The sequence below is a fragment of the Musa acuminata genome, chromosome BXJ2-1 (genome assembly GCF_036884655.1).
Source record: "Musa acuminata AAA Group cultivar baxijiao chromosome BXJ2-1, Cavendish_Baxijiao_AAA, whole genome shotgun sequence".
In the NCBI taxonomy this organism is placed as follows: domain Eukaryota; kingdom Viridiplantae; phylum Streptophyta; class Magnoliopsida; order Zingiberales; family Musaceae; genus Musa; species Musa acuminata.
Window position 1 is genome coordinate 33478691 of NC_088338.1, and position 18652 is coordinate 33497342.

At 38.4% G+C, this 18652-nt stretch overlaps 2 protein-coding genes across 3 annotated transcripts; one reads left to right on the forward strand and one right to left on the reverse strand.

Moving 5' to 3' along the window:
- Nucleotides 1-8249: 8249 nt before the first annotated feature.
- On the reverse strand, nt 8250-15385 carry LOC135598172 (protein DOUBLE-STRAND BREAK FORMATION-like). The gene is made up of 5 exons (XM_065091708.1): nt 15323-15385; nt 14999-15206; nt 13979-14122; nt 11214-11352; nt 8250-8587 (listed from the first exon to the last, which is right to left on the reverse strand). Exons 1-5 carry the CDS (start codon nt 15379-15381, stop codon nt 8397-8399), a joined length of 741 nt encoding a protein of 246 aa, XP_064947780.1. The 5' UTR covers nt 15382-15385; the 3' UTR covers nt 8250-8396.
- Nucleotides 15386-15873: 488 nt separating this feature from the next.
- LOC135598173 (pyruvate decarboxylase 1-like) lies at nt 15874-18619 on the forward strand. 2 transcript variants are annotated; one of them, XM_065091711.1, is made up of 7 exons: nt 15874-16493; nt 16578-16741; nt 16861-17511; nt 17596-17713; nt 17793-17981; nt 18048-18195; nt 18479-18619. In XM_065091711.1, the coding sequence occupies exons 1-7, from the start codon at nt 15975-15977 to the stop codon at nt 18490-18492; spliced, it is 1803 nt and encodes a 600-aa protein (XP_064947783.1). In that variant the 5' UTR covers nt 15874-15974; the 3' UTR covers nt 18493-18619. The 2 variants fall into 2 exon arrangements, with proteins under 2 accessions (XP_064947783.1, XP_064947782.1); XM_065091710.1 differs by lacking the exon at nt 18479-18619 and having other exon boundaries at nt 15875-16493; nt 18048-18407.
- Nucleotides 18620-18652: the final 33 nt, after the last annotated feature.

The window sequence follows — 18652 nt, forward strand, 5'->3', positions numbered from 1 at the left end:
CGGTATCAATCTGAGAGACTCTCGACACCACAAACTCGTGCAGAATAATCATCAGCAGAATACTTTAAAATTTCTTTTTTTTTTTCTACAAATCATATGTGGTAAACATAAGATTAAATTCTACAACTTGCTAATGAATTATCTGTTAGAATATGTGGTCCTTTTATAATTGAATAAGATATATAATAGAATAACTAATTGGGTTCCGTTCAGATATTTTAGCTAAGTCCACTACGGAACGATTCTTCGGAGATATTCTTGATGGGAGGAAATCTTATGAGATCTCATCGTAGACCCTTGCACTCCTTCAGCGTGAGATTGGATTAAAGACGGTGCTTGTAGCGATCTTGGATTAAAGACGGTGCTTAGCAGATCAACGGGATCTCTGAACATATGACGTCAAAAGGTACACATCGTATAATTAGATCTATGCATTGATTTCAATCCTGGCATATAGGTTATTTCCGCATTATTAACATAGCATAATTACATATCTTTATGCTTACAATTGGTATCAGAGCCCGATTTTTGAAATCATGCATTAGATTTGTAAATTAATTTACGATGCATAATTACCTTTATCTTCTAAGAACTGCTAAGCAGTAATGGTCACCGTCGACCTCGCTGCAAATCTGCGGTTAAGCCGAGTAGCATGCGCATCACAGAACTCGTCCCATATGTGGACATTACAGAACTCATCCCATATGCGGACATCACAGAACTCGTCCCATATGCGGACATCATAGAACCCGTCCCATATGCTGACATCACAGAATCTGTCCCGTACGCGGGTATTACAGAATACGTCCCGTACGTGGGCATTACAGAATCCGTCCCGTACACGGGCATTACAGAACCCGTCCACGCGACGGCATTACAAAACCCGTCCACGCGACGGCATCACAGAACCCGTCCACGCGATCATGGACGGCATCACAGAACCCGTCCATGCGACGGTCGGCCACACGCAGGCAGACAGCCCAGGTGGCGGCCATGCGTGAGTAGGCCGTGCACAGGCGGCAGCTGCGTGCTGACAGCAGCCACCCGCGGGCAGGAACCGTCGCAGCGGCAGCAGCCGCGCGTGAGCAGTAGCAGCCCCGCGGAGGCAGCGCCGTGGCGGCAGTGGCCGCGCACAGGCTAGAACTGCCGCTGGCAGCCGCGCACATGCGGCCGGGCCGCAGGCAGCAGCGGCAGCGCCGCTTGCGCAGGTGGCGGCGGTGATGGCAAATTAGGGTTTTGGCATATTTATGTTTTTGCCCTCGATGCTAGGGTTTTGAAAAATTATAATTTTACCCTTTTCAAATATCGTAATTACAGTTTATGTTCTGTCAATATATTTACGGTTTTGCCCTCAGATCTAATTTCTGCCAAATTACAGTTCTGCCATTCATATATTTTCGATTTATATCCTATCAAATATTTTCGATTTTTATCATTATGAAATTAAGAAATTTAGGTTATATTCTCAATTATAAAATTAATAAATATCATTTATTATAATTATGATTAATTTTAATCATGATTATATTTTTGATTATTTGATTGGATTTAATTTTGATTAAAAAAAACTATAAATTATGGTTTATTTTATGGTTTTCTCATATGAATTATTCATTATATATGTGGTAAATAAAATTAAAATCCAATTATTGTTTTTGAAATTTTCATTTATTTATTCACATGTATATGCTTGAAATTATCATATGAGTTTTATTAAAGTTCAATAATTATTATGGTTATTTATTATTGAACTGCTTAGCATTAATATTCAATAATTATTATTGTTATTTATTATTGAATTGCTTTGCATTAATGTTCAATAATTGTTATGGTTATTTATTATTGAACTGCTTTACATAAATGTTCAATAATAATTATTATTATTTTATTATTGAACTGTTTAGCAAAATTAAAGAAATATTGATGAATATTATTTGTAATTTATTTCCCTAAGTTTTATCTAACTAGTAGCTACCAAAGTGGCCTGGGATGATAAACTTTTGTGATATGAATTACAATAAAAGTTTTGTCATTTTATAGGATATTTTTATTTTATATTATTGCATTAGTCTTGTAGCCACCAAAGTGACCTAGACTAATGACTTATAAAATAATATTAAGGAATTAGTCCTAAATGACATTAAGAAAATAATATTTATAATGACACATATAATTAGGAGATTTAGATAATCCCAAAGGAGAATCTAATTCAAATAATTATGTGATGGGGTAGGATGATACTATTTTAGATATCCTTGCAGTTTAGGGTTGTATACCCAAAGGTAACAATACCTATTCCTCAAGGATGGTATCAGTCCTCCATAAATATTCTTGAGTGAACACTAGATAGGCAATTCATTAACTTCTAGTGTCCCTGTACTTTCTGGATCAAATTATTCAGAATGGTTAGAGCATGTGCAATTCACACTAGGTGTATTAGATCTTGATCTAGCATTACTTGTTGAAAAGCCTGCAGACTTGATTGATGAAAGTATTGCAGAACAAGTTAATGAAATGAAGGCTTGGGAAAGATATGATAGGCTTAGTTTAATGTTCATAAGAATGACAATTGCAAATAACATAAAGACTTCATTACCGATTGCAACTAGCACAAAGGAATATTTAAAGGTTATTGAAGACAGATTTAAATCTGCTGATAAGTCATTGGCTGGCACATTGATGAAAGAACTGACTACGGCTCAGTATGATGGTACTTGAGGAATTCAGGATCATATCCTCAATATGGCTGACAAAGCTGCAAAACTTAAAACATTAGGCATGAATGTTGATGAATCTTTCCTTGTGCAATTTATTCTCAATTCTCTTCCTTCTCAGTTTGGCCCATTTAAGATTCACTATAATACAAATAAGGATAAGTGGGACTTGAATAAGTTGACTAGCATGTGTGTTCAAGAAGAATTGAGATTAAGGAAGGAAAATTCATATAATGTCATGACGACTACTCAAGGAGGTGGTAATAAGAAAAGAAAGTTGAAGCATCATCCATCAAAGAGATTTGCTAAGTCTGGAAATGTTAAACAGACTAATGAAAAGAAAGCCTTTACTATAAAGTGCTTCTTTTGTGGTAAGAAAGGACATGTGAAGAAGGATTGCATTAAACACAAGACTTGGTTCGAAAAGAAAGGTATTAACTCGACCTTTGTATGTTTCGAATCAAACATTACAGAAGTTCCTTCTAACACTTGGTGGATAGATTCCGGTGCTTCAACTCATATTACAAATAACATGTAAGGATTTCTTTCAATTCGGAAACCAAAAGAACATGAAAGATTCATCATTATGGGAAATCGTCTTAAAGCGAAAGTGATATCAATGGGAACTTATCGTCTACGCTTAGAGACGGGTCACTTGATGGATCTTGTTGACACATGTTATGTCCCTACAATTTCTAGAAATTTGATTTCTCTTTCTAGAATTGATGAGTTAGGATATTATATTTCTTTTGGTAGTGGCAAACTCAGCATATTTTACGATTCAATAAAAGTTGGTTTTGGAATTCTGTGTGATGGTTTGTATAGAATTAATTTGGATCTTGAGTTTGCAAAGACACTAATGACCTTGCAATCAAATATTGGATTGAAACGTAGTTTCAATAATAAAAGATCTTCTATATTGTGGCATAGATGATTGGGGCATATCTCCAATGAAAGAATTGAAAGATTAGTGAAGGATAATATTTTAGAACATTTAGACTTCATTGATTTTGATATTTGTATAGATTGCATTAAGGGAAAGCAAACTAAACAAATAAAGAAAAATGCCACAAGAAGTAAAGAACTCCTTGAGATTATTCATACTGATATTTGCGGACCACTCCATATTCCTTGTTTTAGTAGAGAAGAGGTGGTGAATTTTATGGCAGATATGATGGATCTAATCAGAATATTGGTCCTTTTGCTAGATTCTTAGAACAATGGGGTATTTGTGCTCAATATGCATTACCAGGTGTGCCATAGTAGAACGGTGTTGCTGAAAGGCGAAATCGTACTTTGATGGATATGGTTAGGAGCATGATGAGTTATTCCTCTATACCTGAGTCGATGTGGGGTGAAGCTCTTAGGACAACTATGTACATCTTGAACAGGGTTCCTAGTAAGTTAGTTTCATCGACTCTATTTGAGTTATGGACTGGTAGGAAGCCCAGTCTGAGACATTTACATATTTGGGGATGTCCTGTAGAGATAAGAGTATTCAATCCACATGAAAAGAAATTGGATCCAAGAACTATTTCATGATATTTTATTGGTTATCCAGAAAAGTCTAAGGGATACAGATTTTATTGCCCTAATCATAGTATGAGAATAGTAGAATCTGGTAATGCAAAATTCCTAGAAAATGGCGAAATCAGTGGGAGTGAAAAATCTCGAAGGATTAATTTTGATATTGAGGAGATTCAGGTTAATTCTCCCATATCATCTCCTGTCCGAGAGATTGTTGTTCCTCAAATCAATGAGAGTATTGATGAGGGTGAACAACAAAATAACATCCAAGAACTCTCATATGATGTTGATGTCGCCGCTGATGATCTTGTAGAACAATCACAATTGGCAGATTTGAGAAGCTCTCAAAGGAAAAGGAAACATGCCATTTCTGATGATTATGTTGTATATCTACAAGAATCAGATTATGATATAGGAATAAAAAGAGACCCCTTATCGTTTTCACAAGCCATAGAAAGTAACGATTCTGAAAAATGGTATGATGCAATGAAAGAAGAGTTAAAATCAATGGTACAGAATGATATCTGGGATCTCGTTGAATTGCCCAATGATTGTAAAAGAGTCGGTTGTAAATGGGTCTTTAAGACAAAACGTGACTCAACGGGCAATATCGAACGATATAAAGCCAGACTTGTGGCTAAAGGTTTTTCTCAGAAAGAAGGCATCGACTATAATGAGACTTTTTCTCCTGTTTCTAAAAAGGACTCATTGAGAATCGTTATGGCATTAGTAGCTCATTATGATCTTGAGTTGCATCAAATGGATATGAAAACAGCATTTCTAAACGGGGATCTAGATGAGGAAATCTATATGGAACAACCCGAAGGATTCATAGAAAAGGGAAAAGAAAGTTGGGCTTTTAACTTAAGAAATCCATTTATGGCCTTAAACAAGCTTCCAGACAATGGTATATAAAGTTTCATAATACCATTTCTTCCTTCGGATTTAAGGAAAACATTGTTGATCAGTGTATATACCTGAAGGTAAGTGGGAGCAAGTTTATTATATTGGTCTTATATGTGGATGATATTTTACTTGCTAGTAGTGATCTTGGTTTATTGCACGAAACCAAGATATTTCTCAACAAGAACTTTAAGATGGTTGATATGAATGAGGCATCTTATGTTATTGGCATTGAGATATTCAGAGATAGATCTCAAGGATTATTAGGATTGTCTCAGAAAGGATATATTGATCGTATCTTGAAGAGATTTAATATGCAGCTTTGCTCAACCAATGATGTACCTATTACTAAAGGTGAAAAATTCAATCAAAACCAGTGCCCAAGAAATGACTTAGAAAAGAATCAAATGAAGAATATTCCTTATGGATGCGCAGTTGGAAGTCTATTATATGCTCAAACCTGTACAAAACCAGATATCAGTTTTGCAGTTGCAATGCTGGGAAGATATCAAAGCAACCCAGGAATGGAACATTGGAAAGCTGCAAAGAAAGTAATGAGATATCTACAAGGGACAAAAGATTATATGCTCACATATAGGAAATCTGATCAGCTTGAAGTAATTGGATATTCAGATGCTGATTTTGCAAATTGCCTCGACAGCAGGAAGTCCACTTCAGGATTTGTATTTATGTTAGCTGGTGGGGCAATTTCTTGGAAAAGTGCAAAGCAATCGATTATTGCATCATCAACAATGGAATCTGAATTTGTGGCATGCTTTGAGGCCACAAATCAAGCTTTATGGCTGTAAAATTTTATCTCAGGACTTGGTGTGGTCGACTCAATTGCCAAGTCGCTGAAGATATTTTGTGATAACACCGCAGTAGTTTTCTTCTCTAAGAATGACAAGTATTCTAGTGGTTCCAAGCACATTGAGATAAAGTACTTGGTGGTTAGAGAAAGAGTCCAGAAACAGCAAGTGTCAATTGAGAACTTGAGCACCACTATGATGATTGTTGATCCATTGACAAAAGCCTTACAGTGCAAAATATTCAAAGAACATGTTCTTAGAATGGGGCTTGTGAGCAAGTCATAAAGGATATGGTGATGCATGTTTATGTGGATGCTATTATTGACATTTTACTTAATTAAAGTTATATGTTTCTACTATCCTGTTTACATTTATGTTTATGCATATTATGGTTGAATGTAATAACAGGATTGTCTTGACAAGACAAATTACAGGGGTCATTATGGACTATGTTAGGAAAGACTAACAATGTTGTGGTACATAGAAGGGAGTATGACATTGATGAAATACAACCGCTATGACTCGCATTAATAGTTGGACTTAATATAGTATTATTATGTTTATTGGACTTATTGGCTTATTTTTAAAACATGACCATGTATAAAATGTTTTTCAAAATTTCTTGGAATCCAATTAGGTAAAATTATTTTCAAACAAATTTTGTTTTGTTTGTTTTGATTTTGTATCTCTTTTATATCTTATCAATTAATGGGCCAAGTGGGAGAATGTTAGAATATGTGGCCCTTTTATAATTGAATAAGATATATAATAGAATAACTAATTGGGTTCCGTTCAGATATTTTAGCCAATAGACTAAGTCCACTACACCTCTCCATTGAGGGATTCAGTTATTCTCCTCGACTCTCTCCCCAAAACACTCTCCCTAAATCCATCAATCTGTGTATATCCTGTGAAAGGATAAGAAGAGAGGAGAAGCTCCTTGCACTCCTTCAGATTGCGTGCGATTGGATTAAAGATGGTCGGATTAAAGATGGTGCTTGCAGCGATCTTGGATTAAAGACGGTGCTTAGCAGATCAACGGGATCTCTGAACATATGACATCAAAAGGTATACATCGTATAATTAGATCTATGCATTGATTTCAATCTGGCATATAGGTTATTTCCGCATTATTGACATAGCATAATTACAGATCTTTATACTTACATTATCATGAATCAAAATCAAATCGAGTCGATGGTTCAATCAAGTCAAAATCGAATTATGATAGTTCAGTTTTGAACTGATAAAAAAAAATCTAAATGATCAAATGCCCCTGCAAATGAAGAATGTGTCCCTTCTAATAATTTAATAAATATTTAATTGAAGGAGCATTTTAAGAAAATAAAATTTAAAATTTAAAATTAAAATATATGAAGTTCGAAACCGGAACCGTTCGGAGCCGATTCGATTCTGATTTCAAATTTGACTGAATCAAAACCTCAATTCTGGAACCTAGATAGACTTCTTCATCAACTAAAATAACTTATGATTTATGAGCCAGGATGAGCATGAAGCAAACATCAATGATTGAACCTTCCCTTTTTTTTTCTTTTGACAAAGCAAAGCCACAATCCCTCTGGAGGTTAGGTAAAGAGAGGAGGTAGTAAAGTTCTCAGTGCAGTAATTATAAAGAGAAAAAATAAAAGGAATGGGTCTTTGAAATTTTTGAACAGGTAATGAAAAAGAAATTGCTTTCTAAGACCAGAGAAGTCCAAATTAGAAATCCATATGATACTAACCATCAGTCGGTTCGATCTCAATCACTAACATCAATAGGAAATTGAGAGCTCCACAGCATAAGTTTGCCTAATTCAGCCATCTGATCAGCTGCTTTACTAAGATCTACCAGAGGATCAGAGTGGATCATTATCATAAAAAATTGCAACAAATTACCACCCTTATATATATCATTAGAACCCTGGCATGTCGCAAGTCGAAAATGTAGGCCACAGTCATAGATGAGTCCAGTAAGTAGCTGCAACGGCTAAGATTATCAACATACATATATGATGCCCACTCTGAATCAAGAGGATTAGATACACTGCAGACAAATACCACTACAGTAATATCACCAAACCATCCATCTTACTAGCAGCAGTGGCCATTTCCCGAGGGAATAGACTCAAGCACAATAAAACTATCAGTAAGTGGCCACTTCCCCTTCGGAATCCAGAAAACATAGCAACTTGGTCCCTTTGTGAATCTTCAAGCAACGATACAGACTGTTGTACAGTGCCAATTTCAACAGCAATGAAGTCCACATAAAGCAAAGACAAAGAACTAACATGCCATCCTACTCCGAATGATTTCTGACCAAGTTAACCTAGAACTAAATGCCTTTACAATGCAAAGAAGTTTTTATCAAATTCTACTGAAAACATGCAAAATGTTGGTCAAAACGCGCTGACGTTGAGCTTCAGAACTTTGCTTTAAAAAGCAATCAAAACTTTTTACCAGTTAACACTATTTCCTTCGGCAGACCTTGACTTCTTTGCAGCTTTTGCATGTTCCTTTTCTTTATACCACATCTGAACATTGAACTGGCTACATGATTTGTCCTACTTGGGCACGAAATGCATATATTTTCTTGTGTGCCTTTTCTTTTCAAATATTCTGCAGACTGGGTCTGAACTGGTTTGCCCCAAAATTCAGATATTAGCAGAAATATCTTTCACCTAAATCTACAAAACCAGCTAGAAATTTTAAGACATTAAGCTTTATGAAAAGTAGAACTATATGACTGCAGAATCATAGAAGCATTCACACTCTACTGCAACACCCATTTGTATCAATTTTAAATATATAAGTAGATTGCATAAAGCCAATTAGATAATAACCATCCCTGAATAATTACTATACAATAGGATCCTGTTATTTACAAATTGATACAGAAATTCTATCCAAAAATATGATCTTATAATTAATCATAAATTGAGTTTGCATAATCATGTTCATTCATTGCTAGTAATTTAATTATATTACTCATCCATATTTTGTTGAGGACTAAAATATGATTTTGAAGATTGACTAGATGATGCACAAAACTTAGTATAACTAGCACAATGATTATTGTTGTTAATTTAAGCAACTTACACCAGATAATACAAAGATTTCCCTTGACCAACACAAGCTATTTATCCCAGTAGGCACCATAATTTTATCATTGCAAGGACACATAGTAGTTTATAAGGTTAAAAATAGGATGAATTCCCTAGAAAAGCCTAAAATATAGCGCTTTTCAAATATTCATCCTAATCCAATGTTGCTAATGTTCCGGTCTTAAAACTAGAACTAGGGGGCTCGTTCGACCTGACACTAGTTAGGTGTGAGGTCAAACATGTCCCGCTTCGCCCTATAGCACTAAACGGAGTGTCCATATATTGTAGCGAGGAAAAGGCGCTCAACTGCGCTTACTGTCTTATTACCATATCCCACCAGAGGACTTCGAGGGGGCGGATACTAAGACACAAGCTGGAAAGAGCAAAGGAGAAGGCAGGCTCCATGTGAGTTTAGATGCGCCCTAAAGCATCAAGCAGCCTCAATCGCAATAGTAGAATCAATCCAATATCCAGTTGGATTGGATATATGACTGAAAAAATAAAAAATTAATGTTTCTCCAACAGAAACATTAATTTTTATTTCTCATAGAGTACTTTGCTTTAGTAAATGAAAAAACAAATAATCCTAAAAATGCAAAGGCAAGATTCCCACTCATATTTTGGTCCTCTCTCCAACAGAATCAGTTTCTCCCCTAAATTAATGTTTTCAGATTGGTTCAGAATAATATTTTTTTTTTTTGTAATAATTACTATTGTTAAAAAATATATAAGTGCTTCTAGATATCTAGTTACAACATTAGGTATTTGATCAAGGCACCAATCTTGAATGGACAAGATACTCCTTTTAAAATTAACTGATTGTGATCATTGATATACTTTTGTTGAGTGTCCCTCATCAAGCAATGACCAAGTTGTTGGATTACGTTATCACATGTGTGTGTTTGCGTCCGTGTGTTCCTTTTATATCTCATGCTGACTTTAATCAACAATAAACTAATATTCATCACTCTGATGTCCAGGAGTTGCTTAAGCACATTTGATCAACTTTTTTTTGCCATAAGAAATCCACATTGTTTTATTCATAACTAGATCAAAAAATTCAATTTGCAAGAAATATAATATAAATACTGTTAACTTAAATAATTAGTCCTAGCAGACCCTTCTCTTTCAAAGTTTTGTTTTATTTGTCCTTCTCTGAAAGCTTCTGCATGATATGTTGGGACTCTGTTATGATTATTGATAGAATGTAAAGCCACACATCGAGTGTCTTGTTTCCTCTAGGAAAAAGACACCTCAAAGGAGTAGAAAGAAGAGAGATGAGGATGACCAAGATAGAGAAAAATTAGAGAGAATATTAAGAACTAGAATGAATATTATTGATACAACTCATGAAACAGTAAGTAATCACATTATTGAATCTTTGATTGACACCACCATGAAGTAACACTGAAAGCTCTCCTTATTGCCTATTTGATCATTAAAGATTGTTTTGTTGGCCCTTGACTTAGCCTATTTTCTCCATATTTTTGAATGATTATCATGCCTTCTTCCCTACTTCATAGTAAAGTGGGTCAAATGTCACTGGTCTTTATGAATTTTCTCTAGCTCCAATAAGTTGCTCAATCTTTCTCATTATATTGCCATGTCAACAAAAAAATGCTTATTGTACAAGGCTCCCGCCAATGCAGGCCTTGAGAAGGACTGATCTATGTACCCTGATCCTACTCATATCTGTTAGATAGACCACAATGCAGTAACCTTATCATGACACAAAGTTTCACCCTCTATTTAGGCCTAGTTCATCACAAGCATAATTTTATAAGCTTGTATATCTGTGCCAAGAGGTATAAGATAATTATTTTATAAGCTTGTATATCTGCACTGAGGTTATAGGTTAATGACTGATTTAAGGCATGCGTTCTAGTGGCATGCCTTATGCCAAAAATGTAATTGCACTTGCTTGGTTGTTTAGCTCCTATTGTTTTATTCAGTATACACACAAATTTATCATGTACAATATCAATCTGATGCTACAGGTGACAGTATCTGTTCCAGCTTCTATATGACTGTATTATAAAACTAATATTCTTAAAGCCACTTCAATTACTTTTTCATTTTCATAGAGTTTTAATGATGGTTAAGCAAGAATATGCTAATCTCTTTCAAGTAGTTCAGTTCTAGCCAAATAAGACACATACCAGAACATGATGCAATTAATGATGTTGCAACATCTTTCAGTTTTTTTATATACTTGATAATATGTGCATCCTCGGATGACATAAACTCTGGATCTTCAATTTTTTCGGTTTGGAAGCAATGAAGTGCCCTTTCAAAACCCTATGAAATGAGATGAGAAAAGATGATGTTTCAGACTACTTATGATAATCCTATAATGTGTACTCAGATAATTAGAGATCAATATTATTAAATGGAATTAACAAGGTAATTGTTGGAAAAAAAAAATGAACCCACTTTAGCACCCATGTGGATCATTCATAAGCATGGTGAAGCAACAACTTTGAGCTAAAAGAAGTCCTCATATACATTAAGCCTTATACACAAATGACAACTCAGTAAAATAATAGAAAAAATAATCATAATGTTCTCTGAATTGGTTGGTGTGAACCTTGATACCTTTAGAGTGACATAATTAAGCTAGTTATTCATTCCATATCAGAGGATACTAAAGAATGATTCATAACGAAGAGTCCTTAAAAGCAGGAGTGTATTAGGAGAAAGAAAGAATTAAAACAACTAACACATTCAAGTTCTAAAAATTGATGAATGGATGTATTTTCTGATATAAGTTCTTGGATGCTAAAGAAAATTCTTAAGTTCCAGTGAAGCATTGGATTCTAGGATCTAGATTGAATCTATTTTCTAAAAATAGTTTAACATTATACAGAAAATCATCTTAGAATTTTCATAACAAAATTGTATTTTTCTTTACTTTGTCTACTCTAACCTGCAAGCAGGATGGCCACTCAAGTTCTGAGCAGGGTGTCAAGCCCATAACTCTTAGGACTGTCTTTTTGCAAGGTATCAATTTAACAACTGCTAAGGGCTTCGCGAAGACCTGATTTCTTTTTTTTTCCAAAGAAACACATAAATTTACTACTTCACAGTTCTGTAACAACCGATGCCTTGCCTATCAAAAAGTAAGGAGTGGGCACAAGCCCTTGGACCAATGGTCTTTCCAGCAAAAAAATTAAACTTATTAACTCTAGCAAAGTTGGCTAACTGGTTAGCGTACTAGTTCCCCTCCCTATATGTGCACACAAAATGATATTATGTGAAATAATACAACATATATATGACATCTCTTGTTATATTGAGTATCTTCTAGGGTGGATCAGTTGCCACATGACATATCTTGTTATATTGACTATTGAGTAACTTCTAAGGTGGATCAGTTGCCAACTTTCCACAACCTAACTTAAATTCTTTGACTTATTTAAGTGCCCTGAACAATACATGCTGATTTCAGAAAAGCGAGCACTGAATACAACCTGATTTGTCAATACTAGAACTCAAAACAATCAATTGACTTCCATTTTTGTAATCAAAAGTCTAAGCTACATTTTTAATGGAATCATGAACACGAGACCAAATAGTTATAGCATGTGTAACATCAGGGTATTCATAATAGTAATCCAACCCAATATCACGTGAAATTGGGAATAGCATGATTTGCCAAAAGGTGTTACACTCGATAGTTATACCAAGGGAATTTGCTTGGTAATAAAAACTCTGACATCATTTTTTTATGTACCGTGTGAACTCAAACATCAAATCAACTTAAAGGAAATTTAGTTGTGTAAGAAACTGAAAATGATGTAACATCAAGGATTAGTCTGCCAATCATTTTCATAAGTAGCTGCTAAACTCCTGATATATGCATACTGAGAAAGAAACTACTAAAAAATCATACTAAGTAGGTAGACATTTCTCATTTGAGAACTTAATTAAATTCCATGAACATCCTCCAATAAACCAGTATTGTACAAATGAATAACCATCATATGTTAATAAAGAATTGCATTACATTAATAGTCAAAATTAGTTACACTAAGACCATTTTCCAAAAAAAGATAAGTAAAATGAAGTGACTTAAACTTAAGAATTGTTTTATACATTCAAATTCCAAGAATCATTGTGCTGATCCAAACCAACATATATTGCGTTTAGTGAAAAAATCTTTTGAACTTCTCACTGAAGCATCATTTGATGCAAACTAGGAAAGAATAGACTAGCTTATGTTTATTATCAAAGACAAGCATCCATGCACATCTTTTACACTCCTATTGCTGTAATTTTGTTTATAGTAGTCATTTAAGATATAGAAAACAAAATAAAAACACATCAAGCTATAGTGGATGCCATACAGAATAATTAATGAATCAAATATATTCTACACATCTTACTTGGTAGAAAGTATATCTACACATTTTATATCCTGAGACACCTCAGAATTTAAAGTGTACGAGCGGCACAATCAGTTAGAACAATCAAGGAGGAATAAAGTAAAGAAAGAAAAACTCAAATAACTAAGAGCATGATTATGGTAGCTAGTAACTAGGAGTCAAAAAATAAAACAATGAATTTTCTAGGGAGAGTGCAGTTGTAGCTACGACCACTGCAGAAAGTCAGGAAGATCAAAAGATCTAGAGCACATACATTAAGCAATGAAAGAAACCAACATCCAAGAACACAAATGTGACCATGACTGATTTTTGATGAAAATCAAGAACCCTTTATCTTCCAGATGATGGGGATCCAAAATAAACTATAGCAGTAAAATTTCATCAGTATTTCAGAATTATGAATGGTAGTCTGAAATTAGAGGGCTAAAGGTGGGGGTGACAAATTGTGAATCTAGAAGATGCACATTGGCACATAGAAAGAATCACACAAGAAAATAAAAAGATGGTAATTACTAATGAGAAAAGACAAGCTGTGGTACCTGTATGGCAACTGGGTAAAATCCATTATCAAGTGAGTCCTTGGCAAAAGTCAACCATTCCTCATATGAAACTTCTAGACCATGAATTTTAAGATGCTTTGACTCCCGTAGAACCAGAGCTTCATATTTGAGCAACAAACAACTCTGAGAAAAGCAAACATTTAGTTAATAGTTACTTTATCTTCAAATTTTAGTGAAATAAAGCTCAGAAAAAAATGCCGATAATTGGTTCAATTCTGCAGCCAAAGACGCAATATTAAATGTTAAAATGAGTTCTGCAGGTTCCAAATTGAACGTTGATTCTGCAGATAAAGCTGCAATAGTGAATGATCAAATGAGTCCAGCAGGTTCAAACATGAACCCACGATTCCACAATAATTTATACATGTACAAAAAACTAAGGACCCTAGATTTATTCATTAGCTCCCTGTCACAACATCCAATATCATCTAACATTGGTCCTTATGAATACATAATCTGCATGACAACAGACAAGATCAATGTGATAGCCGTCATACTAGTATACCAGATTGAATATCTGTGAATTACCTAATTGAAACTTTGTCAGCCAATCATGTTAATAAGAAATTGGTAGGACGACTCAAATTTGGATGATACTTTGTCATCCAACAGGCAAGTAGCCTTCTCTCATGACTTCAACCAACGCAAAATGGAATTTTGCAGTCGAATCAAATCAAGAACTACTCAAACTTGATACAATTCTATCAAATCCTATTCTAAAAAGTCTGGTAGTTAAACTAACACATCCAGCTGATGACAAGTTTAAACTTACATCATTCAAGATCAGAAGCAAAGAGATTCAGTTCTCCACAATAAAATGCAAAATTATTATTTCGATTTAATTCACTGGAATCAACAAAACTTAACAGAACTAGATCTTCGTCATCCCAAAAGCTTTTTTACTAATAGGAAACTACCCAAAGCATTTGAAGAAAAGGACACGAGGCAACATCAAAATTGAATCACCCAAACCAAATAAACAACAAGATCAAGGCTCACCTCGACATCCCCGACAAGAGCAAAGGCCCAGACGAAGAACTGAACCGTGCTGAGCTTCCGATCGACCGTCATGCCCGAGATTCCTCCCATGACCGACAAGGCCTCGGATCGAAAGAGCTGCCGCAAGGCCGACCTGGTTTCGAGAAGCGACTGCACATCACGCGCGACCAGAACCGATTCCAAGATCTGAAGGGTTCGTCCGTCGAGTCTGGCGGAGAAAAGAAGTCATCGAGATCATAGGCGTCGGGATAAGAGGCGATCGAGGCGGCGGAGGCCAAGCGGAGGAACAGCTGAGGCCGAGGAGAGGGTCTACGAAAGGCGCACCTTCGTTTCTCGAGCTGAGAGCGGACGAGAGCGACGCTCTCTGAGATCGAGTCGGACATTGGAACGCAGCGATCGAGCAAAATGGCGGCATGAGTTGAGCGCGTATTTATAGGACGAGTGAGCAACCTGATCCACCGGTTCAGATTCATTGGACCGAACCCTATCCAGGCCGGGTCGGATTCCGGCCTATTCAAATAAGACGCTATCCTTTCATATATATATATATATATATATATATATATATATATATATATATATATATATATATATATATATATATATAAAAGCCTATCGTTGATTCCAATTACATGTAGGGTTGAGACGGCTGCAGGGATTCTAATTTTCTGTAGTTTGCGTTCCAGTATGCATTCCTCGTAAAGAGAGAAGCATTCAAGATAGCCTGTTCCTCACGACCCGGAGGAATCACCACATAGCTAGCGGAATGCCACGCACTCTTTCCTCCCTTTGATGCGGGAACACAAGACCAAAGCTACGGCAAGAGAGTTCCTACTTCCATCACACTCGTTCGAGGTGCGTATGGCGGCGACTTGATCGATGCCTTTAAGGTCGGAGGCAGATACATCAACCTCTATAAGTAGGTCTTCCGCTTCCTCTTCGGCAGCAAGGATTGTTCCGCCTCTGAGACATCTTTATGGAGACCAAAGTGGGATCAGTGGACGGGGTGGCGAAGCCAGTGAGCAACGACGTGGGCGGGCTGCCGTCGGCGACGTGCCACACCCTCTCGCCGTCTGCGGTTGCCTGTTCCTCGGATGCCACCCTCGGGCGCCACCTCGCCCGTCGCCTCGTCCAGTTGGGCGTCACCGACGTCTTCGCCGTGCCCGGGGACTTCAACCTCACCCTCCTCGACCACCTCATCGCGGAGCCCGGCCTCCGCCTCATCGGCTGCTGCAACGAGCTCAACGCCGGCTACGCCGCCGATGGCTACGCCCGCTCCCGTGGCGTCGGCGCCTGCGTCGTCACCTTCACCGTCGGCGGCCTCAGCGTCCTCAACGCCATCGCCGGCGCGTACAGCGAGAACCTTCCCCTGATCTGCATCGTCGGCGGGCCCAACACCAACGACTACGGCACCAACAGGATCCTGCACCACACCATTGGCCTCCCCGACTTCTCCCAGGAGGTGCGCTGCTTCCAGACCGTCACTTGCTACCAGGTACTTCCTCCGTCTCCATCTTCCCCGAGTCTCACCTTTCGCCATTCGGAGCCCCGGAGTTGACCTTTCGGGTGGGCGAAGCAGGCGGTGGTGAACAATCTCGAAAACGCTCACGAGCTCCTCGACACCGCCATCTCCACCGCCATGAAGGACAGCAAGCCCGTCTATATCAGCATCAGCTGTAACCTTCCCGCCATTCCGCATCCCACGTTCAGCCGGGATCCCGTTCCCTTCTTTCTCTCCCCCAGGTCTAGTATCTCTATTGCTCCAGTGTTCCGCATCAATCGCTGGAGTGGTAACCTTCTTAGTTTGGACATGTCATCACTTTTGTGCTCTGTGAATGATCTGGTGTCGTTGAGCTCTCCAGGTTGAGCAATCAGATGGGCTTAGATGCGGCCGTGGAAGCCGCAGCTGAGTTCCTCAACAAGGCTGTGAAGCCGGTCATGGTCGGAGGCCCCAAGATCAGGGTAGCCAAGGCAGGCAAGGCGTTCGTGGAATTAGCCGACGCGTGCGGCTACGCGATCGCCGTCATGCCGGCGGCGAAGGGGCTCGTGCCAGAGCACCACCCGAGGTTCATCGGCACCTATTGGGGAGCCGTCAGCACTGCCTTCTGCGCCGAGATCGTGGAGTCCGCAGATGCCTACGTCTTCGCCGGGCCTATCTTCAATGACTACAGCTCCGTGGGATACTCCCTCCTCCTCAAGAAGGAGAAGTCGATCATCGTGCAGCCTGACCGGGTGGTGGTGGCCAACGGGCCGGCGTTCGGGTGCATCCTTATGAAGGATTTCCTTCGGGCGCTGGCCAAACGCCTCAACTGCAACAAGACGGCCTACGAAAACTATAGCCGGATCTTCGTGCCCAGGGGGGCACCACCCGAATGCCAACCCGACGAGCCACTAAGGGTGAACATTCTGTTCAAGCACATCCAAAACATGCTGTCGAGCGCTACGGCCGTGATCGCGGAGACCGGCGACTCATGGTTCAACTGCCAGAAGCTGAATCTGCCACAGGGATGTGGGTGAGTCCCCCCTCCTACCCGCTCTCATCTTTTATCCGCTCAAGTAACAGCAAACCCCACGGATTAATGTTTCCATCGTCGTAGATATGAATTCCAAATGCAGTACGGTTCCATCGGATGGTCGGTGGGAGCAACACTAGGATACGCGCAGGCGGCCAAGGATAAGCGTGTCATTGCCTGCATCGGTGACGGAAGCTTTCAGGTACGATAAATGCACGCGAAACATTGATGCTGATGAAACCTGGGATTACGAAGAGCTCGGTCTTCTGCATTGGACCCAGGTAACAGCGCAGGACATTTCCACCATGCTGCGGTGCGAGCAGAAGAGCATCATATTCCTCATAAACAACGGAGGGTACACCATCGAGGTCGAAATACATGATGGCCCATACAACGTTATCAAGAACTGGAACTACACCGCCTTGGTCGATTCCATCCACAACGGCGAAGGCAAATGTTGGACGACAAAGGTAAATTCGTTGGCGTCTGATCGATTGCATGATCTCTCCAGAAGAGAACCGACTGTTCCGTTTTAGGTGCAACGCGAGGAGGAGCTGAAGAAGGCAATCGAGACGGCAACCAACGAGAAGAGTGATTGCTTGTGCTTCATCGACGTCGTCGTGCACAAGGATGACACGAGCAAAGAACTGCTGGAGTGGGGCTCGAGGGTTTCTGCTGCCAACAGTAGGCCACCAAATCCCCAGTGATCTATTGGCAATCGTCATGAACGCTTTCTAATAATGCTTCTTCTCCTCTCCACTATTATTCTTGTGCTTTTAGGGATTTCATGTATAAGTTGGTAGCCAAATGTTGCACAGACTAGTTTTAACCATATTGTGCTGCTACTTCAAATCAAATCCAGCAGGAATAAGAAAAACTTTTTGCAGATTTATTGTGAATAAGCAAATGTCTCTTTTAGCATATAAATTATTATGTGTTTCTGAAATGGTTTCTTGCATTCATTCAGCCCCCTCCCTCTAGTTGAGGAACCGGAGGATTGAAGCAGACCGGAGGCTTCCTGTTTGGTGCCTCATCATCCATGGAGGCGTAGGGAACGAAACCTTCGACCTGTCCATAAAATAGTATCCAGATAAAGATTAGAGAGTTTCTTCTGAGCATTTGATTTTGAAGATTTCTGGGA

Coding starts and splice junctions, on each gene's coding strand:
- LOC135598173 (XM_065091710.1), top strand. CDS start 15,975: ATGGAGACCAAAGTGGGATCAGTGGACGGGGTGGCGAAGCCAGTGAGC. Junction 16,494..16,577: donor AGACCGTCACTTGCTACCAG/GTACTTCCTCCG, acceptor TGGGCGAAGCAG/GCGGTGGTGAACAATCTCGA. Junction 17,512..17,595: donor AATCTGCCACAGGGATGTGG/GTGAGTCCCCCC, acceptor CCATCGTCGTAG/ATATGAATTCCAAATGCAGT.
- LOC135598172 (XM_065091708.1), bottom strand. CDS start 15,381: ATGTCCGACTCGATCTCAGAGAGCGTCGCTCTCGTCCGCTCTCAGCTC. Junction 15,207..15,322: donor TCTCAGCTCGAGAAACGAAG/GTGCGCCTTTCG, acceptor TTTCTCCGCCAG/ACTCGACGGACGAACCCTTC. Junction 14,123..14,998: donor CTCTTGTCGGGGATGTCGAG/GTGAGCCTTGAT, acceptor TGCTTTTCTCAG/AGTTGTTTGTTGCTCAAATA.